Raw genomic sequence first — 24,769 nt, 5'->3', positions numbered from 1 at the left:
GTATCTGTGCGCTTGCGCAGTGCGGGGGTGGAGGGCGGAGGAGATAGATAGCACGCTTGCGCGGCTGTCACAGGGCTGCTTGGTTGGTCAGTGGGGAGTCGGCGCCTGCGTACTAAGACCCGTGTGCAGCAGCGGCGGCGGCGGTAGAGGCGGCGGCGGCGGCGGCGGCGGCGGCGGCGGCGGCAGTGGGCTCGGAGGCAGCGGTTGGGCTCGCGGCGAGCGGACGGGGTCGAGTCAGTGCGTTCGCGCGAGGTGAGAGCGAGCAGGGCGCGCGTGCGCGGAACCTTGACTTGGGCCTGGGAGTAGAGATGGGACTGCGCGAGGGTCGGGGAGGGGGCAGAGGGGAGCGGCGGCGGCCGCAGCACGGGGTTCCGTCTGCGAGCCGCGCAAGGTGCGGAGAGACTTGGGCGCGCGACCCGGTTGGCGCGCGAGGTGACGGTTGGGGCTGGCCGGGTGACGTTGGAGCGACGCAGGGCGGGGGACGGCGAGCCGCGAGGCCGCCACGCGGGAGAGGCCGCCGGGCGGCCACGCCGGGGCGATAGCCGGGGGCCAGATCGGCCCGCCGGGGCAAGGGTACCTGCGCCGTTGTGAACCGGGAGCCGCGAGACCACGTGAGGTGGGGGAGGGGGCTGTTCGGTGAGAGGGCATGGGGGGGGGTTGGCGGCTGGCGGGGGGGGGGGGAGGGGAGGCGGCGTGGCTCCGGCCTGGCGCGGCCTTTGAGGAGGGGGCAGGCTGCAGTACCGGAAGTGCCCCCCACGGGAGGCTGCCCTCGGGGTCGGAGGCCGCATGGCCGAACGTGGACGGGGGCCGCATGGCAGCGCGGGGACCCCTCCCCCCAGTTCCCGGCCACCGGAAGCCCCGGGCGGCCACATGGTGGGCGGGAGCCGGCAACCCCCAGCGAGGAGAGAGCTGGTCTTCGCGGGCTCCTGAGGGAGCTTGGAATTTTGAGGAGTGGGAGAGGCCGAAGGCCCGGACCCGGATCACCTCGGAGAGCCCGCTGTGGGCATATGTTACGGCTCCCCCCACCTCATGGACCTTTGGAGCTTTCCCCCCAGCCCTCCTGTGAAGTGAGGCGGCCAGCCAGGTGTAAGTGGCGCTCGTCCGTGCTGGGAGGCCAGAGAAATGGGGAAACCGAGGGCGATTGGACGGGAGCCCAACTCTTCTCGTACGTGCCGACGGCGCCTTAAAGTCCCGGGCAGATGAGTTACCCGCTGTGATAGGTGCTCTTCACCTTGTCACTGTCTTTGTCGTGGTGTCTGACCTGAGAGTGCCTGGTTTTACGGTCCTTAACTCTGCTAGCCTAGTATAACTTATACTACTCACTACTACCAGCATTTTGCTTTCATTTTATTGTCATTCACCACTCCCCACTCCCCCACTTTCTACTGACTGTACAGGCCGGGCCTGAAAAGCCGACAGGACTGATGCATCCTGGGAAAAGTGGGAGGGCCCTTGAGGAGAGGCTGGGTTCCTGGGTTCCCTTTGGGAAACCAGAGGTGTTTGGCAGGGAGATCAGTTAGAAAACAACTTTGCTTTCTCCCTCTCGGCTGCATCTGCGAATGCATGTTGGAGAGGCGGGAATCCCCCAAAGCGGCCTTGTGGTTTCCTGTACCTATGACGGGCTCGTGTGTGGATAGAGTAGGGGGGGGTGTAACAGACGGGTGGGGCTCCCAGTCCTCCGGTCTCCACCCCCTTCCCCCCCACATTAGCCCCGCCCTTTTGCTGGCTCATAGCTGCTCACCTAATTATAGCCTTGGTTATGTGTGGGGAACAGGGGTGGTTGGTTTCAGTGGCAAGTAACACCTGAGTCCTCCCTCGACCAAGAATTAGGCCTTTGCCCATATCAGAGATTTGGGATCCTAAATTCCTGGAGCATTTTGTACTTCAAGCCACCCTTTTAGCTTTCGTTTGGGGTGGGGATCCAGCTTATCTCCACTGCCACATACACCAGTTTTTTGGTATTTTGATCTAATCAGCATTTAGTCTAGAAGCTATTTTACGTGTGTAAAGGGATAACGTGCTGCGGGGGGAAAAATGAAGCAATGTTTCTAGAGTGGAGTGGGATGGATTGGAGACCCTGTTAATTCTTTCCTTACTGACCCTAGTTCTCTTCTTGACTCTAGTTGGAATCGTAGCCTCTTAAAATGGCAGATGATTTGGACTTCGAGACAGGAGATGCAGGGGCCTCAGCCACCTTCCCGATGCAGTGCTCAGCATTACGTAAGAATGGCTTCGTGGTGCTCAAAGGCCGGCCATGTAAGATTGTGGAGATGTCAACTTCCAAGACTGGCAAGCACGGCCATGCCAAGGTTAGAATTTCATTCCTATACCTTGCTTTCCCCACCTGCTGTCATCAGTGCTAACCCCCTATCTTACTTAGCTCTTGTATTATTACCATCTGGCTCCTTGTGATCAGTACTCAGCCCTGGACACCTTTTCCAACTATTGCACCAGCCTTCAGCTTCCTCCTCGGTTCCCTCCTGTGCCCTAGCATCCTTGGAGCCCCTTCCTTTCTCTATCTTTGTGTGTCTCCAATTTTTCTTCGTGGTCGTCTATGCTCTGGCTGTTCAGTTGCTCTTTTTCCTGGCCTTTGCTTTTTGTATTTGTCTCCGTTTGAGTCTTTTTAGGTACTCTTGGTTTCCATTGTTTTGCCCATGTTTTCACCAATCCTAACATAAAACGCACCCCTCCCCTGGCAGGGCACCAGTGCACATCTCTGCACCTCTGTACGTCACTGCTCCACTCTCCAGTTCCAGCTTTCCCATCAGATCTCTGATGCAAGGTCAGAGTGCCTCTACCTGCCCCCTCGTGGAGCCTGCTTGCTTACTTAGTCAACATTTTTCCTTACAGCTTTCCTTGTAACTTCAGATTCCCTACCTCCCCCACCCCCACCCCCACCCCCACCCAAAACTTAAACCTGATTCATCTTTGAATTTCCTCTGCTTTTGTTCCTTAATCACTTTTTCTGTCTTGTTGACTTGGCATTCATCATGGGTTACCCCCAAATGTCTAGATCATTCTCTGTTCTTTCTGGTTTCCTTATTTCCTATATGTGTAGTTCTGTTCTCTCCCAACTCCTTTTATTTTCAGCTCTTATTCCTTCCTGTTTTCTGAACTCTCATTTCCTACCTTCCAAGCTCTTGGCCTTTTATATTGATGTCAATAAAACTTCTTGTAAACCTAGGTTCCTCCTACTCCCCTAGAATCTTGGTCTCTTGTTAATGTTTTGATAGCTTGAGGTAACTGCTCCAAGGCTGCCCTACAACCTTACTTGTGTGGTTAGCTGCAATTTCAGTGGCAGTCTTTTGACTTCAGGCTCTTTTTAGAGCCCTTTAGTAGTGAGCCTTTTAGTGTCTTCCTTTTTGAGTTGATTGGTTCAATTCTAACTCTTCTTTGTCCTGACAACCTAGTGTGACTTCCCCCCACCAGCCAAGGATCTCCTCCATCCTAGAGTATAACTGGATTTCTCTTTGTGATGTATACATACAGGTCCATCTGGTTGGTATTGATATCTTCACTGGGAAGAAATACGAAGATATCTGCCCGTCAACTCATAATATGGATGTCCCCAACATCAAAAGGAACGATTTTCAGGTATGTAGGTTATGTGATTGTAGATGGTTTAGTAGTCTGGGGGGAGTAGCAGTTGAGACTGGCCAAAGACCTTGTGCTGAGAGAAGGGAGATGGGCAAGAGAGGGTATTTGGTGTTAGCTGTTTGCCGCCCTAGTTTGCCCATCACACCCTTCATCCTCAGGGTACTTGGGCTCATCTTCAGCTTTCTTCTCTGTCTTCCCTTAGCTGATTGGCATCCAGGATGGGTACCTATCACTGCTCCAAGACAGCGGGGAGGTGCGAGAGGACCTCCGTCTGCCTGAAGGAGACCTTGGCAAGGAGATTGAGCAGAAATACGACTGTGGAGAAGAGATCCTGGTATGGTGCCCCCAACTTTGTACCCAGCTTTGTTCTTTGTGCTTCTTCCCCTGCTTTGCACTCAGACATGACACCCCTTCCCCTTCCCTGTGCTCTCCCAGATCACGGTGCTGTCCGCCATGACAGAGGAGGCAGCTGTTGCAATCAAGGCCATGGCAAAATAACTGGCTCCCAGGTAAGTGTGACTCCCCCCTTTCACACACTTTATCTCCATTAAAGAGCTAGATTAGTCTTAATGGCTTATTTTTTGCCCCCCAGCATGGTTCTGCTCCCTCACCCTTTTTCCCTGTGAAGGTTTACCTTGTCTTACCTGGTTTCTCTCTCCTACCCAGGGTGGCTGTGGTGGCAGCAGTGATCCTCCAGCCTGCAGAGGCCCCCTCCCCCAGCGTGGCCCAGCTCTGGCCTGGCTCTTGGCTGGACTCCTCCTATACGATTTATTTGATGTTTTATTTTGGTTTCCCCTACCCCTTCAATCTGTCGGGGAGCCCCTGCCCTTCACCCTGCTCCCTTGGCCAGGAGTGAGTGCACCATGGCCTTGGTGAAGCTGCCCTCCTCTTCTCCCCTCGCACTACAACCCTGGTGGGGGAGACGGGGTGGGTGCTGCTTGTGGTTTAGTGTTTTTTTTTTTTTTTTTTTGGTTTTTTTTTTTTTAATTCAATCTGGAATCAGAAAGCTGTGGATTCTGGCAAATGGTCCTTATGCCCTTCCCCAACTCTTACCTGATCTGACCCCTTATTTCCTCCATAGCCCTCTATCCCAAGCACCACCCCCACAGACTGGGGACCAGCCCCCTCCCCTGCCTATGTCTCTCCCCAGATCCCTTTAGATGGGGAGGGAAGAGGAGGAGAGGGGAGGGGACCTGCCCCCTCTTCAGGCATCTGGGAGGGCCCTGCTCCCATGGGCTTCATCCTTTCCTGCGGGCTCTCTCCCCGACACATTTGTTAAAATCGAACCTGAATAAAACTACAAGTTTAATATGAAGTCCCCAACTCAGCTGCTTTTTCGAATTAAGTGGGTATTTATTTGGAAATTTGAAGAGTACAGGTTGAATGAACTCCACTGCTCAGTTCATTACAACCAACCCTGCTGTCACCCTGTGATTCCTGCCAGCCACTGCCCACCCTCCAAGCAGTCCAGTGGGAGGCAACACAAACAGCCAGGGGCAGTGGCAGGTAGATTTTATTGGCCTGGTACTGGGACACCAGGGATCCTCCCCAAGGGCAGGGGTTGGGGCCGAGGCTGAAGATAAATGTGATGGTCACTTGTGGTAGAATCGTGGATTCTGGCTGTGCTGGATGAAGGGGAGCCGAGGGCCAGGCTGGCTGGTGGTTGCAAAGCCCGACTGGCAGCGGTGATGAAAGGAGGGCTTTGTCAGTGTGCACGCCCTCCTCTTTACTTCACACCAGAAAGCCACCCCAGGGAGGGGAAGGGAAAACGGTGGGGGCCACCTACCCTACCCAATACTGTTTCCCTGCAATGCAGGGATTCTGAGAGACTTGATTACCAACCTTACCTTTCCTGCTTGTTGCATCTGCACAGGGAGTTGGGGTGAGGCCAGGAGTCCAGGGGCGGGATGCAGAGCTTGGGGATGCATGGGGCGCAGGGAGGACTGCAGAGAACAGTGTCAGCAACTGAGGCAGCCTGAGGCTCCCCTTAGCATAGGCAGCCCTTGACTTTGCAAGGCTCTACTCACTGAGTCAGAGAAGCCAGTCTGCTGGTTAGCATGTTCCATCTGCTTTTGTAAGGACAGGGCACCACCAGGCTGGAGAAACCCTAGGTGGGGAAGGAAGAGTGTGAAGTGAGTAGAGAATGGAGAAAGGAAGGTAGGATGCATGGAACTGGACCCCAGCGTGGAGTGTTCCCATCACCTGTCTGGGTGGGCTGAAAGTGGCTGTGCACGGCATAGGGCTGTGGCTGTGGCTGAGATAGGTACTGCACTGCAGGAAACGCGGAAGGTGCTGAGGAAGGCAGGAGACCATTAGAACCTCCTTGTAGCCTGTTCAACACTCCTTCCTTTGGGTCTTGAGGAAAATTCCTCTTCCCACCTCACCTCTGAGCTGCTGACTAGGACTGTAGGCAGGCTGCGTGGGTCCATAGTGAGGTGGGGGTTGAGCAGTCCCATAGGCGCCACCCGGGCTACCTTGGAATTGCCCATGCTCCGGGGTCCCTGCGAAAGCAGCTGCTGAGCCCACGTAGTGCCGGGTCTAAGAAGGAAAGATGAGAACTCATTGCCTGTAAACTCCATGAAGCAGAAATTCAACTGACTGCACCCCTATTTCCCCTATTCAGGATGTAGACACACTCGAGACTTGAGTGCTGGCTGGTAAAGATGCTAGGGTCTGGGTGGAAGTAGGAAAAAAAATTCAGCCTAGACACCCAGTCCTCTTCTTACCGTAAGCACTTGGGGTCCAAACATCTGTTTGGCTCTGTCAGCTGCCATGAGGGTGCCTGGGCGATTGTGTCCTCCAGGGCTCCCTAGAGAGGGAGAGGGGTGCTTCATGATGTTGCAACCCCCAGGAGGGCCCATTCTGACCAGCAGTTTCTTAACCCTCACCCTGCATGCTGAGGAGGTGAGTTCCGGTGTGAACGGTCAGGCCTTGCTGGTATGCTGCTGATGTCAGAGTGGTCAGGTCACTGGAGCAAAAGGAAAGCGGGTCAAAGACAAGTCTGTCGTGTCCCCACCCCCACACACTCCCCTTCCCATTTGCCATTAAACACTGGTCTTTTGTTACCTGATCCCTGTTACACTTTGGCCTCGATTTTATTTTTAGCTCTTTAATCTCACCTCTGCTCTTTTCGCCTCCGTTTTTCTTCCTCATGTAAAACTTTCTTGAGCTGCAGGAAAAGCTGATGCTTCTCTTCCTGCAGAGCTAAAAGCTTCTCCTGCAACTTCAGGATCTGGGGAGGGGAGAGAAGATGAAAGCAGGAGAGCCAAGAGAAGAAAGAACTGGGAGAGATGGAGGGACTGCTTACTTGTTCCTTGGTCTCCTCTAGTGACATTCTTTCTTCCATCTCTTTTTTCTTCCTTCTCTCCTGCTCTTCCTTCATCTTCTGTTCCATCATCTTGTCCACTTCTTCCTCCTCTGGAATAAGATGCAGAATGGACAAGCGGCAGGGTGTTAAAACATCAGAACATTAATAACTGAAGACCAGCAAAAACTGGTTATCCCAGTGCTCTGGTACAGGCTTCATCACTGAGGGGGCTGGAACGGGGAGGTTTATTAGGTGCTCTCCAAGGTCCTTCCCAGCTCCGGACGTGGCCTTTTAACTCCCACCACCATCACCACGGGGCTGGCTGTCCCTCTGACTTCGGCCGCCGTTCACTGGTCTGCCCGTGGGTGGGGGTCACCGTGGAGCGCGGTACGCCCCGAACCGTGCGTCCTCCTGTTTTAGGCCCGGCTCACCCTGCCGCTTGCGCTCCCGCTCCATCATGATGTGTCGGTGCAACGCCCTGGCCATGGCGTTGGACAGCTTCGGACGCTCCAGAAGCGCAGGCATGGTGCTGCTGGGGACGGTCGGGCCTTGGGCGCCCGGCTCTGTCGCTGGCTGCCAAACCTCTGGCTGGGCCTACGGGGAGGCGGCAGCTCAGCGGGAGCGCGCCGGGTTCAGGCGGAAGCCACCGCCCGCCGCCCCGGTCACGTGCCCGCCGCCCGGCCGGGCTCGCAGCGTGGCTCTTCTGCGTGCGCGAGCCTTGGTCTTGGCCTCCACGCTCCCGCCCCTGGCCAGCCACCCGGGCGCCCGCCCCACCCTACCCGCCTTCTCGTCGCTTTCTCCGCGGCCTCTCGAGCGGCAGGGCCGCGGCGTCACATCCGGCCGCTGGGCCGAATCCTTCCGGAGTCGGGCCGCTGTGGGCTCGCTGGTTGGGCGGAGCGGCGCAGACGGAAGTGCGGGCGACGGGTGCCCGTGGCGTCCAAACCCCTCCTCTGTGCCCCGCGAGACTCCCCGACCCGGCCTGCCCAGCGGGCGGAGCCCCCAAAGTTGGCGGGGCCGGAGCGCCTCCCGTGGGCGAGAGGCACGCGAAAGAGGGGCCGAGGCGACTGCTCTTAGATTGCGTTTATTGGCTCCTTAGAAATCAGAGTCAGTAACAACTGTACAGAGGCCCGAGCCCCGGCCCCCGCCTTCCCCACTCCTGCCCGGGCCGGAAAAGCAGCTTCGCTGGGGCACGGAGAGACGCCTCTGGGATTCACAGTAACCAGGGAACAGAAACGGAAATAAATTAAGTGTATGGGGGAGGAGTCGCGAGGAGTCAGGCTCCCCAGATCAGTGCATGGACAGGGTTTCCCGGGGTCTGCGGCCGAGCTCGCCGCTGCACCCTCACCTCGGAGGGAGGGACGTCCCCTTCCGCCGGGGCACGGAGCCAAGCTCCGCTTCCCAGCTAGTCTGAGAGCCTGCCCACACGCTTCTGTGCATCTGCCAGGCTGAGCACCGTGCATGTCGCGGGGCGCTGGAATGACCTGGAGGCAGTCATCATTCCGAGTCCACGGGCCGAGGCCCAACTGTGCTTGTAGTGGTGCGGCCTCGCCCCTCACTCCACCCGTACCAGCAGGGCATAGAGGAGCGTGGCCCCCTTCTCCTTGGTCACCCACTCAAGTTCGGCTGGGCTGAAGTGAGGGTCGGGAGGCTCTCTGAGGGTCGCGGAAGGGGGTCCCGGGGTGTAGGAGCCAGGGCGCACACACACTTGGAACGCCACCTGGGCCTGGTGCGTCCGCTGGGATTTGGGGTCCCGGAATCTGTCAGGTAACAAGCAGAAATAGGGCAGTGAGGCCTCTGGCCCCCAGTACCTCTGCCCCTTGGCACCTGCAACCACCTCAATTAGCAACAGGCCCTGCTATTCCTGGTAGTCACTCCTTCCTTATAGGGGCTTGGTTGCAGCCTCATCTCTACCTGAAATGGTCTTCCTCCCAATGCCTGCTCGACTGACTCCGTCCTGCCGGTGTCTGCTCAGATTCACCTTCTTAGTGATATCTACTTGTATGCTCCAACCACACTCCTGATCCACTTCACTCTGCTCTACTTTTCGCTTCCATAGTACTTACTTGTCACCTTTAAAAATACTAAATAACTGGGTTCCCTTCTTTGTGATAGAACAAAATAAATGGTACTTGTACAAAGACTGTGAATGAAGGGCTGGCTGGAGACTGAGGAACTAGGAAGACAAGGTGGACAGGAGGGAATCATGGAGACCCATGTGGCCCTGGGCCCCCTCCCGTGTACTCACTGCACTTTGGATGCCAGGGTCTCAGCCCCAGCATATTGGAGGGAGGGGGAAAGCAGCACTGGAGGGGGCTGCTCCTCCCGGGGGGGTGCACAGTTCTCTCCAGGCTCCTCAAACCCTGTCCCAGGCTCTCCCTTCAAGGGCCGGCAGCTCAGGATGGAAGCAGTGCCTGCAAGGGAGGAGAGCTGGGTCAGGGTGGCCCTCCTACCACCCACAGGCCCACCTGCTCTGGTTCTGCTGGCGCTGTGTACCTGCCCCCAGCTCCCCTCGGTCCAGCACCCTCCGGACAGCCGCTACATTGCTCCCATGGTAGGCCATGTGCCACTTCTTGGTTAGCGTCCCAGCCTCCAGGCGGGGGTTCACCCTAGCAGGTAGATAGATAGGACAAAGGTCATTGGCTCCCCAAGGTCATTCCCCAGCCAGGAAGTTTTGTCTTCTACATACCCTCTCAGGACATTTTCTCAAGGTGGGCAAAGAATAGTGCGGGAGGCACACGATCCTTCCCCCTATGTACCTGAGGTTGAACCTGCACCAGCCAAAGGGCAGAGCGTATTCACGGGGGGGCTCCCCACGGCGCCTGTGGGCCTCGTCCCCTCGAAGTTTTCGGCAAGACTCACAGTAGCATAGGCTACGCTTTGGCGGAGGCATGAAATAGTCCTCTGTGGAGAATGAGCAGCAGACTTTGTGGCATGGCCCCCACCCTGGGTCTCAGCCACGCAGTCCTGGGGCTCTGGCCATGGCCCTGGGCTGGGCTGGGAATAAGGCAGGTTCTGGGGGCCTGGGGACTCACCAGGAAGCAGCAGCAGTTCCTGGAAACGGGAGCAAAGGGCGTGGTACTCGCAGCTTTTGAGGGGGCTAGTGGTGGGTGGTGGGCCCCAGCACACACTCTCCTTAATACCTGAGGAAGCAGAGTGGGCCCATGTCACAGGGGCTGGAGCCAGAAGTACAAAGTCAGGGTGAGGTGGGATCCTGGCCCCTTGGGCTGGCTTACCATCCACCATGTCAGCTTTCTCCATGTCCCCTTGGGTTCCAGCACTTTTCCCACTGGCAGCCCCTGGTTCAGGGCTCACGATTGTCACCTGCAGAGGAGAGGGGTGGTCAGTCAGGGTGTGACCAACCCCCAGGGCCTGCTGATCCCTTCCATGAACTACCGGCTTCCCCTTTCCTAGGACCGCCCAGCCTCCTAGGTGCCACTCTTCCCACGGCCACTCACCTGCTCACACTGTCCATAGAGGTCCACAAGCGCGTGGCAGGGCTGGGGGACATCTGGCACAGCCACCCCCTGATCCATTCCATTGATATGGAGGTGCAGCCCCCCAGAGCTGTCCAGCCGCAGTCCCAGGATGGTGCCTTCTGGACATGTGTCCAGATTCGGCCCAAATTTCTCACAGATCTAGGAGGAAAGACCTATTGTCTTCAGGGAGATCAGACTCCCCACTGGCAGCAGCCACCACTGCCCTTCACTAAGCTTTGCCAGCCAGTCCCTGGGTTTTGCCTCTACCCTTGCCCACTGCTTCAGTTATCTAAAGTCCACCTTCCCTTTCCCCCCTTGTGACATTCTCAATGGCAGGGATGTCGGAGGAGGCAGTGAGCCTGAGATTGTCCAGGTAATGGCACTCACACCTCTGCCCACCTGCTACAGGGCCGCTATACACCTGTGCTCCTACCTCCAGGGCTCAAGGCCCCTCTTGTCCCTTGGCCAATGTGCCATTCCCTCTCAGAGGCAGGGCCCTCCCCTGCTCCCCACCCACCTTGAGGCCATTGTGGAAGACCCCTCGGCCCCGCAGCAGCCAGGCTGCCCGTTTGAGGGCACAGGCGGAAGCAGGGAAGTTGAGCCTCTCCGGTGGGCAGGTGATGACTCCCAGGACAAGGGAAGATGTCCACTGCCGGTTCAGGAAGTCTATCCGCACCTGGGGAAAAGGCAACTGCTCCACAATCACAGCCTCCTGCAAAGAGGTCCCCCACCCAGCAGGACCGGTCTCCTCACCCCCGACCAGGGAGAGAAGATAGCACCCCAGAGTGCAGCCTGGGATGCAGCCCGTTCTGATACCTGGAGGGACCCGGAATGGCCAATTTGTTTGTGTCCTTCCCTCTTTCAGCCTTGGTCTTGCTATTGCCTTTAAAAGGATTCTTGTCCCCGGGGGTTTCCTTCACCTGCCTAACTGACATCTTCACAGCATAACACCCCCTCCCCTGGAAAGCATGCCCCGTTCCCACATACAGGATCAGGAGCCTTCCTGGCCTCCCCAAGCCCCTCTGCACTGCTTCCCTCATCACAGCCCTCAGGTGGGTACTGAGGTACTCAGGTGGGTACTGATCTACAACTCCCACCACAGGGTATGAGCAAACACCCAGAAAGCTAAGGGGCATGCATGCCTTCTACTTCATCCTCCACTTGGGAAAAAAAAGCCTTTCTGCAGGAGAGTTGGCCCTGGGTCACCTGGAGCAAGAGGAGCTGCAGATAAGGAGGTGTGGCCCACCTGGACCAGCAGCTGGGGCACCAGGGGCTGGTTGACGACAACGATGCCCTGGTTGTAGCTGGCCACTCGCGTAGCCGTACGGTTCCCATTGGACAAGAGAATATTCTTCCCATGGTTCTCCAGGAACTCGAGGGCTGTGGGCATAATGGCCACTTGGTTCTGGCCCTGGTAAGGAGGAGAGACCGAGCTACTCGGGGTGCCGACTCAAAACCAACTCACCCCACCAGGATGGACATAGAGCCTGCCAATAAGCCTCTGCCCATCCAGGACTAGATCAGGGAATCCGAAAATGACCTGGTGGCTGATGGCCCACCAACAGTCCATCCCTGAGCCCGGTGGTTCCTGCTGCCACCTCTTACTTCCAGGCCATGCTCCTCGCCTTCGTCGTCCTCCTCGCCCTCGCTGCCGGTGTCCGAGCTGGGGGAAGGAGGCTGAGTGCCTTCTGGCTCATCCAGACGGGTGGAGCTGACAATAGAGACACTCCGCACTGGCCCATATAGATCCAACACAGCCCACACACTCTGGGGGCACACAGACCGAGGTTAGGAATTAGCGGAGAACCTCGATCCTCCTCCAGACTCACGGAAGGTCTGGGGTCTACCTTGGCGATGCCGGTGGCTGCAGGACCCATGTCCTCTCCGTCTACCAGGACGTGCATTGTGTCGTCTGCCCCTCGGCGAATGCCCACACGGCTTCCCACCTAGGGCCAAGGCGTGGCAACGACGAGGGCTCAGCCCACCTCTCCCCACTGCCCCCTCCCGGGCCCACCCCCGGCCCCGTGGTTGGCTGCCTTACCCCCAGCCTCTCCAGGTTCCGGCCATAGTTCATCCTCTGGAGTTGCCCGTCGCGCCTCACTTCACAGCTGGACACCATCCAGGTGGTCTTCGTCCGGAGCTCTGGCAGGGTGGGAGGCAGTCCCGGGCCCCCGCCCGCACCGGGCCCCATGTCCCCAGGCGCTAGCGTGGTCAGCCCTAAGCGGAGGGAGCCGGCCCACTTCTCATCCAGCTCCTCTACCTTTACCTGGGAGGCAGAGGAGCCCTTAGCACACTGCAGGAGGATGGGAAGCAGGCTGGCCCTGCCATGGAGGCTTGGTGGCCCCCTGGGTCACAGCCACAGCCCACCTCGAAGATTTCCTCAGTCCTGAGCTCCTTGGTGCTGAAGACGAGGCCGTGGGCGTAGCCGGCTGCTCGCACCGCCCTCGTGCCATCTTCTTCCAGAGCAATGTTCTTGCCACAGGTGCTGTGGAATCGGTGGGCCACGCCAGCCACTGTGGGAAGACAGCACCAGAGGAGGGGGAGGATTGGGGCAGCAAGCTTCAGAAAGGATAGGGTGAGGCTTTCAGATGCAGCAGGAAGTTGACATGATGGTCCCACCTCCAGTCTTCCCTCAAGACCTCTGATACCTCTTTCACCACAGCAGGACTCAGTCCCAAACCTGCCATGCCCAGCGATGGTGTCCCAACCCTTTGATGGCAGGGAAGCACCCAGGCCCTGTGTCCAGGTAGAACTTCCTCCCCTCTTCTTGGCAGCTCCCCACCAGAGGCTGAGCCCTCCCCCTTCCCCTGGGTCTACCACTGCTGCAGCCAGCCTGTCTGAACAGCTTGCCTGACCTGGAGGATGCACCCCTCAGGCCCACCGCAGGCAGACAGAGCCCTTCCCCCCTCCCTCCCTTCCGGCTGAACCTGGGGAGTGCAGGGGGAATGACTTCTCAGTGGCGGTGTTGCTGGTCGCCAAGCTGTTGTCCATGGGGCCGGTGGCATTGGTGATGGACACTTGGACGCACTGGCCGTACAGATCCACTACTGCATACACCTCTGGGTAAGAACGGAAGGTGTCAGGAGCCCAATAGCCTGGGGTGGGCTGGGCCGAAGGTGGCAGGTCGAAAGCCACAGAATAGTCACCTTTACCGGGAGGCAAGCCTGAGCACGCAGCGCCTTGGTCCTGGCCGTTGATGAAGTAGTGCAGGTCGCCCTTGGCCGTGCGCATCATACCGATTCGGGCGCCAGTGCCCAGCGCGTCAAGATCACACCCGTAGTTGTTGCGCATGGTGTTCCCATCTTGCATGATAGCTGTGCCGCTGCAGGGATAACAGAATGGGTAAGTCAGCCTCCCAGCTTCCTCCCCACACAGGCCTCTGCCCCATTTCTGCTTGTCGGAATCGTCCAAGGCCTTGGATTGGGATGCTAACCTGGGGTGTGAGACCCAATCTTGTCTCCTACACCCTGGGAATCCCCCTGGCAAAAGTAGAAGCTACTCTAAGGGTCTAGGGGGAGGGACCAGCCAGACCACCTAGGTCTGTCATGGTCTACAGTTACCATAAGCCCCAAACCCTGCTTCCCTCATCCCAGCCAGCTCCACCAAGCTGGCTGCCAAAGCAGACAGCCCAACCTCAGCATCCATGTGTCATAGTCAATGTCTGTCATAGTGTTGGGGAATTCAAGATCCTCCGGCCGAATAGCGGTCACTCCTAGAAGGAGGCAGGGGTGGGTCAGAGCCGAGGCCCCAGCTTCTGGCAGCCAGCACCTCCCCAGCACATGTACACACACACACACACACACACACACACACACACACACACACATACACACCCCTCACCAGCCTCAATGGAGCCTGACCAGCGGTCCACCACACACACACACACACACACACACACACACACACACACACCCCTCACCAGCCTCAATGGAGCCTGACCAGCGGTCCACCACACACACACACACACACACACACACACACACACACACACACACACACACCCCTCACCAGCCTCAATGGTCCACCACACACACACACACACACACACACACACACACACACCCTCACCAGCCTCAATGGAGCCTGACCAGCGGTCCACCATCTTCTGAATGACGATTTCAAACAGCTCGCCATCTCTCAGGGCTCTGCCAGGAGAATGGCCATCAGACAGGCCCCACTTGGGTGGCTGATGCTGAGCAGTAGGGAAGTGGGGACATAAAAGTCCAGACACTGACCGGTTGGAGATGACGATGGCGTCGTTGAACTCACTGCGGCAATTGTGGCGGAGCGCAGTACGGCCCCCGTTGGTGATGACAGCATTGCTGCCGTGCAGCTGGTGGAAGCGGAGGTCCGAGCCCCCAGCCCCAGATGATGGGGAGCTTGGGGACACCTGGTTGTTCCCCTCAGGGAGTGGTTCAGGGACTGGGGGCACCTCTGCAAGTGGACATCACCCTTTAGGCCTACAGCCATCTCTGAGGCCTCCCAAGGCCACCCCAGTCCCTGCCCAGCCCGGCCCTCACCCACGTCGTCCACAATGGTGGCCTGGGCCGCCTGGCCATAGAGATCCACGACGGCATAGACTCCCGGGGGCACATTCCAGGCAGCGGGACCCTGAGTCATGCCATTGACGAAGAAGTGGAGAGTCCCATCCTCCCGCCGCACCACGCCCACCGTGTCCCCTGCCTTGGAAGAAGGGGGGCTGGAGTGAGGAGTCAGGCCGAGTTCCTGCCTGGGCTGGTCCTTCAGCAGCCCCACCTGGCCTGCCTCCCCGCTACCAACAGGTGGCGGCTCCCCCGGTCTCCCACCTTGAGTCGGTCCAGGTTGTGCCCATATTCGTCCAAGATGGTCGTCCCATTGTGCATCACCCCATTCCCTGTCATCATCCAGGTCCCTAGCGGACAACGAGTGGCAGAAGTCATGAAGAGGAAGCCAAGGCTTCTTTCCTTTACACAGTAGTCCCCCAGTTACTGCTGGAAGCTACCAGTCCAGCCTGCCTTTTCTTCTCAGGGCAGAGCCAGAAAATTCTGCAGTTCTCACGCCAACCACAGGCCCTGTACACATGGCATGCCTCAGGCACTCAATGTGTCATCATAAACGTGACAAGCGAAAGAGGGTCTGGAAAACAGGGACAGCTTCCCCCCAGCATCTTATCCTGGCCCTGCCCTTCCTGGGAGCTCACCAGAGCGCAAGTTGGTCATGGTGGAGGGCAACTGGAGGTAGGCAGGGTTGTGGGTGGTGACGCCAATCTCTATGGAGCCAGCCCACTTGTCCACCATCTTGTCGATGCGCACCTGAAATACCTCTCCGTCCCGCAGGGCTCTGCTGCTCAGCACCACGCCGTGATTGAAGTCGTCGGTGGCACTGAGGGCATGGCAAGTGGGGACTCAGATCCCCCCCCCACAGTGCTCCAAAGCTCAGCCCTGCAACGCCCAGCTGACACCCACTGCCCAAGTCAAGCACCCACGGTCCACACTCCAGGAGGCCCCCCGACCAGACTCCCACTGCCTCCCACTTGCCCACCCTCCCCCAATCCCGTTATAGCCCATGGGCTTCTCCCCACCCCATGGGCCATACTGGGGCCTCAGGGCAGTGCGTCCCTCGTGGGTGATGGCTGCCTTCTGCCCACAGTTGGGGTGGAAGAGCAGGCGCTCAGGTTCTGCCTGGGTTGTAGGAGCAGCCCGGCGGAGAGCACCCTCAGGGGACAGAGCCCGCAGGATGGCATTGTTCCGGCGAAGGCGGTCACTGTGGTTGTTATTGTGGACGATGGTCACCTTCACGGCCATCCCATACAAGTCCACCACACCATACACCACTGGGGGCGTCAAGGGGGTCGCCACACCTGCAGGGGTGGAAGGCACGGGGAATGGAGGAATGATGGCTGTCTCATTGTGCGTGGGAGGAGGGGAGAAGAATCAATAAAGGGAAAATGAGATAGACCCCCCCTCAGTGAAAGCCCTGGCCCAGGGGCTCTCTCTGAGCTTCTCCTTACCCTGATCAATGCCATTAATGAAGAAGTGCAGGGCAGAGTTGGACTTCCTTGTGAGACCAATGTGGTCACCCTCCTATTCAAAGCAGAAAAATAAAAACCTGGAATCTTTTGACAGCTGAGCTCCAGACTTGTCCTGGAGACTGGGAACAGAGTAGTCCTCCAGCCTTCCCCTCAACCGATGTGACAGGGGAACAGCTCCAACTGGTTCCCATGCATCTCAGACCACTCTGAATGTTCAAGGCAAGTCAGGCACTATGTTAAACTATCTTATCAACACCAACTCAACCTTCACGGCACTCTATCAAATAGTACTGACAGGATCATTTTCAGACATTAAGGAAAAAAAAAAACTACCCAAAAAAATTAGCTTCTGGCCGCAGGTCACCAACACCAAAGGCCAAACTGAAAGAAGAATGGAACCCACCTGACTGCAAAATCTGAGTGCTTAACAGTTGGGCAGCCCTGCCTTCTCAGAAGGAAAAGTGAAAGTCAATCATTTGTGTCCAACTCTTTGTGACCCCACAGACTGTAGCCTGCCAGGCTCCTCTGTCCATGGAATTCTCCAGGCCAGAATACTGGAGCAGGTAACTGTTCTCATCTCCAGGGGATCTTCCCAAACCATGGATCAAACCCAGGTCTCCTGCACCGCAGGCAGACTCTTTATCGTCTGAGCCACCAGGGAAGCCCTTCTCAGAAGGAACCTTCAGACAAAAGATAAAGGGCCTTCCTTGCTCCAGGTCAGACAGCATGGGGCCCAGGCAGGACTGCTCGGTATATACCGGGGTGCCCCTGGAGAGAGGCCGGCGCTGTGTCCACCCTCACCTGCAGCTCATCCAGGCTGAATTCACAGTACTCCCGGCGGGTGCCCTTGCCATTGGTCAGGATCCCACAGCCGCTCATCATGATGGTGCCTGGGAAAGCAGACACCTTAGTTAGGGTATGGGCTCCCTGCATCTCGGTGACCACAGGCCACACCCCCACCATGCCAGGGGCTGGTACCTGACTGCAGGTTGGTCATGGTGGCTGGGTACTCCAGATTGTTGGGGTTGTGGGTGGTGACACCAATCTCAATGGAGCCTGACCACTTATCTACGAGCTTATCGATGCGGATCTTGGGTGGAATGACAGTGGAAGAGAGAGGGGAAATGTAAACGCAGAGAAAAAAATCTCTCTGCCCTTTTGCACTTCCCTAGGCCACCTCCACCCTCTTCTAGCATTGGGGATCGAGCCCCATTTCTAGTTCCCAGAGGGTGAGACACTGGCCAGGCCCCAGCACCCTGCACACCTCAAACATCTCATTGTCCCGGAGAGGGCGGTTGGTCATGACAACCCCGTTGTTGAATTCATCCAGGGGCCGGCGGCGCTCAGCAGTCTTATTATTGTTGCTGAGCTTGATGAGGGTTCCACACTTCTCATGGAAAAGGAGAGCATCGTTGGAGGTGACAATGGGCGAGGTGGCAGCACCGCTAGGCCCCGGTGCTTCCCCTGCTGGTGGGGAGCTCAGGTTCACATTTAGGAGCCCCCCGTTGTACGCAGACAGGATGGCATTGCTCACCACCTCGGAGAGCTCCATGCTGGCAAAGTCTGCAACAGCAGGACACAGGAAGGAAGCAGAAATGAGTCTTCTCAGTCTCAGGCTCACCATGCTTTCCCTACCCCTCTCCTGAGGTACCCCCCTGTCCACCTCACGTCCCGCTCCCCTTCCCAGGCCTCCCAGGAACCCTCACCATTATGCGACTCAAGGCTGTTAGGAAACGTCTCCGGTCGGGCCTGCGCTGGGGACACCATGAAGGCTGGGGACCAGGTGGAATGGGAGGGGAATAAGGGTTCAGCCCCTGTTGCAGGGACCACAGTCAGGAGACCCCTCCGCTAGCCCCTGCTCTCCCAGCCCACACCCAGCCTCACCTGTCATTGCCTTGCCCCACCCCCACTCCTTCAGCCATTCCCTCTGCCCCATCCCCCCACCACTGCCCTAGCTGCATTCTCACCTTCATCCCCAGAGGTCCCCTGTTCAGCCAAGGCAGAATCTTCAGAGGGGGCAGAGGGCTCAAGGGGAGGCGTGGGGCTGGGAGTAGGGGGGCTGAAGCCCGGCTCAGGGGGGAGCACAGTGATCTGGGTGCACTTGCCGTAAAGGTCCACGACGGCCCAGACACGAGCTGGAAGACCCGTGGCAGCCACGCCGCAATCCCGCCCGTTCACCCAGAGCCGCAGCTCCCCGGCAGCCGTGCGCTCCACGCCCACACGGTCCCCTTCGCCAAGCTGGTCGAGGTCCTGCCCATACTCCTCCAGCACAGACCGTCCATCCCTCAGCACCGAGCAGCCCGACACTACCCACGAGCCCCCCTTCAGCCCTGTGGCGCTGCTTGGGAAATCCAGCACACTGGGGTCCAGTGCCGTCACCCCAATCTCAATGGAGCCACTCCAGGAGTTGACCTGTGATGGGGCGGTGGACAGTGGCTCAGGATGGGCTACGAAGGGGTCTCCCACATTTCACAGGTCACTGTGTCCCCCTCTTCCCACCTCTCAGACAGCTAACTGGGCTTTGCTCTCTTGAGATAGGAGACATCCCCAATCCAGAGATCCAGTCCCAGAAAGTATTTTCTGGACTTTGGTCTCAGGGAATGATTAGGCTTGCTCTCCTTTAGCAACTCTCTTCTGTACTCTGGGTGCACGCTGTCTATGAGCCCATACACTTCCCACGCTGGCTCACCAAGCTGGCTAAATTCCCTGGCTCCAGCCTCCTGCCATCTCTAACTGCTCTGGTCTCTGTGGCCCCTCAACCAGTAAAATTCACAGCTCTCTATTCTTGCTGGTGTATTGCTCTCTCTGGGCCTCTCTCCTAGGCTCTGGCTGCACTCAAACTCACTCTCCTCCCAAATTCTACCTCGGTGCACCTGGTATTTCCGCCGCATCACTGCACAGGCACACACATCTCTTGCTTCAAGTATCTCTCCTCACCCATCTTTCTGTCCCCATCGGTGTGCGTTTGTCCTTCAATGGTTGTTCTTTTCTTGGTTATCTCTCTTCTTCTTCCATCACATCTCTGACATCACTCCATCCTCCATCTCCCAGAAATTATCGCAGGAGGCTTGTTCTCTAATCATTATAGTGGGTGGGGCCCCGTGTCCCTTCCCTGCTCCTGGGTCTTGACAAAACTCAAGCTCTCCTTGTCTCCTTCTCTTTGTGACTTAATGTTTCCGCTTCATGCTCCCTTCCTGCCCATCACCTGGTGTCCTGGCTAGCGGTTCCCTCTCGGTATCCGGTAATGTGGGCTACCCTAGCTGTCCTCCCCCATCGCCTTCTGGTCCCCTCCCACCACCCTCCACATCTCGCTTCCGCGGCCCCAGCTCCGCACCTTGCGATCGATGCGGACGGTGAAGACGCGTCCATCGCGCAAGGGTTCCCGACTCAACACCAGCCCGTGGTTAAACTCCTGGCCTGGCTGCTGCCGCCGCGCTGTACGCCCACAGGCCGACAAGCTCACCAAGCGCCCGGTGCGCGGGTGCAGCTCCCCGTCGCTGCCCAGACCCCCGCCGGACCCCGGCCCTGGGCCGCTCCCGCCGGGGCCACCACCCCCACCCGGCCCCGGCCCGGGGCCTCCCCCGGAGCCCCCATTCCCACCCGACCCCGCCGCCATCGCCGCTGACACCGGGGCCGCGCGACAGCCGCGCTTGGCGGCACCGTGGCAACCGCGGTGTACGGACGCCCTGGGGGAATAGGACTCGGGGGCTGGGGCCAAATATGCTTTACGGCAGTGCCGGGCAATAAAGCATCCCGGGGTAGGAAACTAAGGACTACTACGGTGGGAAGAGAAAGGACGACAGGCTCGGGCAGGTTTGCTTTACGGCACGGGCGAGGTGACAGAGTGGCTCCAGAGGGGCGAAGACGCGCCGGGAGCTTTTGCGACAGTGGAAGAAACGACTGCCGCAGGCACCTTTACGACTTGGGGGTGGTGCCCAAACACTTTAAGCTTTGCGACACCGACGACCCTGCCTTCGTCGAGAACAGGCAACACTTTGAAGTATTCGCTTTACGGCAAGAGGAGGCGGGGTCTTTCCTTTGCTCCACGCGCCTCGAAGCGGTGCGAGCGGGCTTTGAGCACATAGAGGTAGCTTTGTAAATAAAGAGGGTCACACTCCGTACCACTTGAGACCGGATATGTCTTTCGACAGTGTCGCAATCCCTTCACTTCTCCGCAGAAACAGAACGGGCTGGCTTTTGGGGTGAAAAGAGTTCGCGGATGTTTCTAGACAAGCCCATCTTGAACTCTAGTCCAACCAAACTTAGGTTTTAAAGCCACGAATAAAGAGTCCAAAGGAACAGGTAGTTTCAGGCAACGACGCTGACAGTCCTCAAAGACCGCCACCCCCAGAGCTATCAACAACCCCCCAGACGCTCAGGCTTCAATTGGACTGTGTGTGACGTCACAATTAGGTTTCTCGCACCGCGTCCGGGACCCCTGACTACGATTGGATGATTCGGATGAGGGTGGTGATGGGGGAGAAGGGCGCGAACAAATCCCAGAGACAAAGAAGGGTTTTAGGGTGGGACAGAAAGGGAGGGGCAACTTGACAGGTTTCCAGCCGGAGGTCCCAAAACAGTTTTGATTCCGCCCCCCACGGCTCTAAGGAGCGGTGGGGGAGGGGACCCAGACCTCGCCCAAGAGTCCCCCTCCCGCCGCGGTGGGGGCGGGGCCTGGGGCGGGGCTATGTGGAGCAGGGAGGCGGGGCGAGGTAGCTGAGAGTGGCCCCCTAGTGGGGCCATGGAGAAGCAGGAAAGTCTGGGGGCTGCTGGCGGCCTCAATGGAGAATCCCCTGGTGGGGGTATCAGGGGGGTGCCAGGAGGCATCGGAGGGGTCGAGTCAGGCGCCGGCTTCCTCTCCGGAGTAACCATGTTTCACGGTTCTGGGCCTCCCACGCACAATGGGGGAACCATAATTCGCAGTCCTGATTCTAGCCAGCCCTCCGGAGGGACAGCAGTCCTCGGTTCCGGGCTCAACCAGCATCCTGGGGAGGTCGCGGGCCACAGCTTTGGGGCCGGTACACAACCTGACGGGTTTAATCCCCCCTTCCCTGGAACCAGTGTATCCGGGACGTTCAACCCGGGGTCCGGGGGATCTGGGGTGTACAACTCGGCAAACATTCCGCTATCCGAGTCAACTTGCATGCGCCAAGACAGACCCTGTGAGGACCGGCCCCGGGGCATCCTAAAAAACAGCAGCTCCATCACGGTGCACAAATCCCCCGGGGCGGAGAGGTAAGGAGCCGGGGAGGAAGAAAGGGATTCCAGACACAAGAGGAAGCCAAGGCCGGGGAAAGGGGGCGGAGTCACAAGAACTAAAAGTGAGAGTAAGTGGGGATAATTGGGTGAGAAATTCGAGGTTCCTAGCCTTTGAGAGAGCAGCAGGTACGGGATAGACCCTTTGATTACGTAGCACGTGATTATCATCAGGTGTGACCCCACCCCAGCCTCCTACACGCCTGGAACTACCAGGGGGAACAAGAAAAAGGTTTTGAATGACTGAAAGAGTGAGGGAGGACAGTGAAGAGGAGGGCACTGGAGATTTCCTCCCCCCTTTTTTTGTGTCCTTCCCTCACCCGAAGGAGAAAGTCTCAGCACTGGGATGAAATGAATATCCTGGCGACCTACCACCCTGCTGACAAGAACTATGGCTTTATGAAGGTGGATGAGCCCAGCACTCCCTTCCACAGGTGCGAGTCTGCAGCTCTAGCCCTTCAGCTCCTACTCTCTTCTCTATTCAAAGGAGAAGGGGAGTGTCTGCTGCTCGCTCTGAGGCACTGCCTCATCCCCCCCTTGCAGGCTGCAAGACAGCAATGAAGACCTGCTTGCCGGGACCTCTCACACAATGACTCCTGAGAAGTTAGCAGAGAGGTGAGAGTCCTGCCAGAGGTCAATAGGGACCTGTGGTCTCTTGCCTCCTCCACCCCTGAACTCAGGTCTGAGCCAGCTCTGCTTTTTGGCTCTCCAAATGGGAGGTACTACAATTTGGATCAGAGGTCACTCAGGCCAAGGTGGGGGAGTCAGCCAGCTTGGCCCCAGCTACCACCTGCTTCCATTTTTTGTTCTCTCTGTGCCCCCAACTGGTCTCCCTCCCCTTCAGGTTTGCAACGGTGGACAGTTTCTGCCCCACGGTCCTGTACAGTGATAACAGAAGCTTGGGGTCTTCAGACAGCTTTTCTAAGACAGGTGAGATGAGGGGTGGGATTAAGTGGAAGGGGAGGTGGAGTGAGAGCTCAGCGGAGAGCCTGGCAGGAAAGCCATGCTCTGACACTGGCCCACAGAATCCGACGACTTTGAAAAGCGCCGCAAGGCACACTACAATGAAGGAAAGTTCCTGAAAACTCAGAAAAACCCTCCCTTGGATAATAGCAAGAACAGCAGTGTGGGTAGTGTGAGTATGAGCAGTGGCGGCCGAGGTGTGATGCTGGACTCAGAGCCCAGGCCTGTGGAAAGAGGTGGGGCAGGAAGAATGACTGCAGGAGTCAAGGACCAGATTGGCCTGGTGGCCAGAAACCACATCCTAGAAGTCAAAGGTTAGCTATGGTGGGGCCCCAGACACCCAAGGGAACTATAGTCCAGAACCTCTCCACCATAGCTTGTCTTCCTCAGTGGGTGTCAGCCCAGGGCCCTGCTGCCTAAGAGGGAAGTCGTGCTGGCTGGTGTCCCCAAGGTAGACAGAGGGCAGCTGGGGTGGGGTCCCCATCAGGGGGGTCCCCATCAGGATAGTCCCCAAGGAAGGCTGGCTGGGAAGGAGGAACAGAAAGCCCAACAGAACTCTGAGGGGGTGGAAAGGTCACTGATGTTTTTCTAAAATGGGAGGAGGGGATAGAAGTGAGATGAGAACCTGAGGCTTGAGCTTCTCGTGGCTGCTCACGAGTCATAATGAAGCTGGTGCCCTGTATTCTCTAGGTGCCCTTATGACTCAGATTGATTTGGATGATTCCTCAGCTTCCCCTGCCTTCAGAAATCTGTCCCCAACTTCATCCACCACTGTGGTGTTGCAGAAGGAAATTGATCTGCAGCGCAAGGAGTATTACAGCAAAGGAAGATACCTGAGGTGCTGGTCCCACCCTGAGCTTGAGGAGGACACAGAAGATGAGCAGCAGAGCAGTGAGAGCTCCGGGTCAGCCCAGGAGTGGGAGGGCTAAGAACCAACAGACTGATGGGTGTGCCAACCCTGGTTCTACGATGCTTCCAGGCTCCACAAACTTGAACTGGGTGATCGAGAGTCCCATGAGCACTGAGGTCCGTCTGCTGGACCACACGGGAAGCTCCTCCCAGGATTTCCAGGCCACCGAGAGCTCCCGGAAGGTGATAGTGACATCATCGAAGCCTGGTGAGGGCACCAGGCCACCATCTCACCAGGCCTGGCTTTTGGCAAGCTCCCATCTTCCCAACCCCCACTCCCTTCAGGCCAGCAGATCGACAGAGGTGATGAGAGAGGCCCTCCACATTCTTGTGTGCAATGTGGATTGTATGGAGAGAACCCAGAGGGATGGGTACCGGCCCCCCAGCTTGGTACCACCACTGCCCCCATGCCTCCTCCCTGATTCCTCTCTGCCACCTACCCCGCTCCAGGTACTGCCCTGTCCTCCAAAGACAGTGGGTCCCGAGCAATGTCTGACTGGTGTCAGTGGCTGGTATCCAAGGGGCTGAACTGGCAAAGCATGGGAGGCTCAGAGAGGGAACCTGAAAGTCACCCAAACTTCACAAACCAAAGCCAGCACAGACGTGAGCCTGAGCAGGGGCAAGGGGCTGGCCGGGGAGGGCGAGGGGCTTGAGTGGGTAGGTTCTAGGGAGTCTGGGGATCATGGGCCACATCTTCTGCCTATGACGAGAAAGCCACTAACCCAACTCTTCCTCTTCCAGATGAAACCCTGCGGCTCCAGTGGACTCAGGAGGAGGAAACCAGACAATGGAAACTGTAGCCAGCTGGGGATGGGGTGGGAGCTGACTTTCCCTGCCCTCACCACCATCGGTCAATCGGGGTAGACAATAAAGAGAAGAGCAGGAGTCTGGGTGCTGTGAATTGGGGTCTCAGGCTGATCCTGAGCTGTCGTTGAGGAGAGGGGGGGCAGAGATGGAAGTTCACATGCAGGAAACCACAGGCAGAGTAGAGCAAAAAGCTTGGCATAGCCAGGGGGACTGGACTCAACAGGCACCCAGGAGCCCAGGGTAACCCACCTGCAGTGAACTGACAATGACTGATGTGATTCAACCACATACTTGCCAGTATCGTCTTTAATTCTTAAACCACTCTGGAGGTAGGAATTATCATCCCCATCTTTCAGATGAGGAAACTGAGGAATCAGCTTGCCCAGGGTCAGGCAATCAGGATTTGAACCTGTATCTCTCAGACCTCCACGACTCAACTACTGA

The 24,769-nt window shown here is 57.7% G+C and overlaps 4 protein-coding genes across 8 annotated transcripts; 2 read left to right on the top strand and 2 right to left on the bottom strand.

The window, feature by feature from the left end:
• The first annotated feature begins 68 nt into the window (after nt 1-68).
• On the top strand, nt 69-4,912 carry EIF5A (eukaryotic translation initiation factor 5A). 2 transcript variants are annotated; one of them, XM_065909774.1, is made up of 6 exons: nt 69-252; nt 2,124-2,309; nt 3,490-3,594; nt 3,800-3,931; nt 4,033-4,106; nt 4,264-4,912. In XM_065909774.1, the coding sequence occupies exons 2-5, from the start codon at nt 2,145-2,147 to the stop codon at nt 4,093-4,095; spliced, it is 465 nt and encodes a 154-aa protein (XP_065765846.1). In that variant the 5' UTR covers nt 69-252; nt 2,124-2,144; the 3' UTR covers nt 4,096-4,106; nt 4,264-4,912. The 2 variants fall into 2 exon arrangements, with proteins under 2 accessions (XP_065765846.1, XP_065765847.1); XM_065909775.1 differs by lacking the exon at nt 69-252 and adding an exon at nt 489-616.
• On the bottom strand, nt 4,542-7,818 carry GPS2 (G protein pathway suppressor 2). Of its 2 annotated transcripts, none has more exons than XM_065909772.1 (11): nt 7,684-7,818; nt 7,336-7,498; nt 6,905-7,014; nt 6,717-6,829; nt 6,486-6,565; nt 6,324-6,406; nt 5,982-6,135; nt 5,800-5,889; nt 5,625-5,704; nt 5,440-5,540; nt 4,542-5,273 (listed from the first exon to the last, which is right to left on the bottom strand). In XM_065909772.1, exons 2-11 carry the CDS (start codon nt 7,427-7,429, stop codon nt 5,111-5,113), a joined length of 1,068 nt encoding a protein of 355 aa, XP_065765844.1. In that variant the 5' UTR covers nt 7,430-7,498; nt 7,684-7,818; the 3' UTR covers nt 4,542-5,110. The 2 variants fall into 2 exon arrangements, with proteins under 2 accessions (XP_065765844.1, XP_065765845.1); XM_065909773.1 differs by having other exon boundaries at nt 5,445-5,540.
• A 160-nt stretch (nt 7,819-7,978) lies between these two features.
• On the bottom strand, nt 7,979-20,006 carry NEURL4 (neuralized E3 ubiquitin protein ligase 4). Of its 2 annotated transcripts, none has more exons than XM_065910016.1 (29): nt 19,725-20,006; nt 18,358-18,802; nt 18,097-18,162; nt 17,655-17,953; nt 17,369-17,480; nt 17,192-17,280; nt 16,370-16,442; nt 15,955-16,219; nt 15,560-15,741; nt 15,186-15,271; nt 14,901-15,063; nt 14,616-14,814; nt 14,449-14,525; nt 14,014-14,092; nt 13,527-13,702; nt 13,308-13,439; nt 12,748-12,893; nt 12,422-12,646; nt 12,228-12,326; nt 11,986-12,147; nt 11,627-11,791; nt 10,898-11,056; nt 10,360-10,539; nt 10,138-10,225; nt 9,937-10,044; nt 9,661-9,805; nt 9,398-9,510; nt 9,150-9,315; nt 7,979-8,661 (listed from the first exon to the last, which is right to left on the bottom strand). In XM_065910016.1, exons 1-29 carry the CDS (start codon nt 20,004-20,006, stop codon nt 8,457-8,459), a joined length of 4,686 nt encoding a protein of 1,561 aa, XP_065766088.1. In that variant the 3' UTR covers nt 7,979-8,456. The 2 variants fall into 2 exon arrangements, with proteins under 2 accessions (XP_065766088.1, XP_065766089.1); XM_065910017.1 differs by having other exon boundaries at nt 13,533-13,702.
• Nucleotides 20,007-21,138: 1,132 nt separating this feature from the next.
• On the top strand, nt 21,139-24,400 carry LOC136149839 (uncharacterized). 2 transcript variants are annotated; one of them, XM_065910432.1, is made up of 9 exons: nt 21,139-21,625; nt 21,973-22,080; nt 22,190-22,261; nt 22,491-22,576; nt 22,672-22,923; nt 23,300-23,500; nt 23,589-23,726; nt 23,969-24,121; nt 24,260-24,396. In XM_065910432.1, exons 1-9 carry the CDS (start codon nt 21,261-21,263, stop codon nt 24,316-24,318), a joined length of 1,434 nt encoding a protein of 477 aa, XP_065766504.1. In that variant the 5' UTR covers nt 21,139-21,260; the 3' UTR covers nt 24,319-24,396. The 2 variants fall into 2 exon arrangements, with proteins under 2 accessions (XP_065766504.1, XP_065766505.1); XM_065910433.1 differs by lacking the exon at nt 23,969-24,121 and having other exon boundaries at nt 24,260-24,400.
• The last annotated feature ends 369 nt before the right edge of the window (nt 24,401-24,769 follow it).

This window comes from Muntiacus reevesi, chromosome 18, assembly GCF_963930625.1.
Source record: "Muntiacus reevesi chromosome 18, mMunRee1.1, whole genome shotgun sequence".
Lineage (NCBI taxonomy): Eukaryota > Metazoa > Chordata > Mammalia > Artiodactyla > Cervidae > Muntiacus > Muntiacus reevesi.
Note: the sequence above shows the minus strand (reverse complement) of the source record. Positions and strands in the feature narration are given on the sequence as shown.

Coding starts and splice junctions, on each gene's coding strand:
- GPS2 (XM_065909772.1), bottom strand. CDS start 7,429: ATGCCTGCGCTTCTGGAGCGTCCGAAGCTGTCCAACGCCATGGCCAGG. Junction 6,830..6,904: donor TAGAGGAGACCAAGGAACAA/GTAAGCAGTCCC, acceptor TCCCCTCCCCAG/ATCCTGAAGTTGCAGGAGAA. Junction 6,566..6,716: donor CGGAGGCGAAAAGAGCAGAG/GTGAGATTAAAG, acceptor CTTTTGCTCCAG/TGACCTGACCACTCTGACAT.
- LOC136149839 (XM_065910432.1), top strand. CDS start 21,261: ATGTTTCACGGTTCTGGGCCTCCCACGCACAATGGGGGAACCATAATT. Junction 22,262..22,490: donor CCTGAGAAGTTAGCAGAGAG/GTGAGAGTCCTG, acceptor CCTCCCCTTCAG/GTTTGCAACGGTGGACAGTT. Junction 23,727..23,968: donor AGTGACATCATCGAAGCCTG/GTGAGGGCACCA, acceptor ACCCCGCTCCAG/GTACTGCCCTGTCCTCCAAA.
- NEURL4 (XM_065910016.1), bottom strand. CDS start 20,006: ATGGCGGCGGGGTCGGGTGGGAATGGGGGCTCCGGGGGAGGCCCCGGG. Junction 14,526..14,615: donor GCCATCGTCATCTCCAACCG/GTCAGTGTCTGG, acceptor TTCTCCTGGCAG/AGCCCTGAGAGATGGCGAGC. Junction 13,703..14,013: donor TATGACACATGGATGCTGAG/GTTGGGCTGTCT, acceptor TTATCCCTGCAG/CGGCACAGCTATCATGCAAG.
- EIF5A (XM_065909774.1), top strand. CDS start 2,145: ATGGCAGATGATTTGGACTTCGAGACAGGAGATGCAGGGGCCTCAGCC. Junction 2,310..3,489: donor GCAAGCACGGCCATGCCAAG/GTTAGAATTTCA, acceptor GTATACATACAG/GTCCATCTGGTTGGTATTGA. Junction 3,932..4,032: donor ACTGTGGAGAAGAGATCCTG/GTATGGTGCCCC, acceptor GTGCTCTCCCAG/ATCACGGTGCTGTCCGCCAT.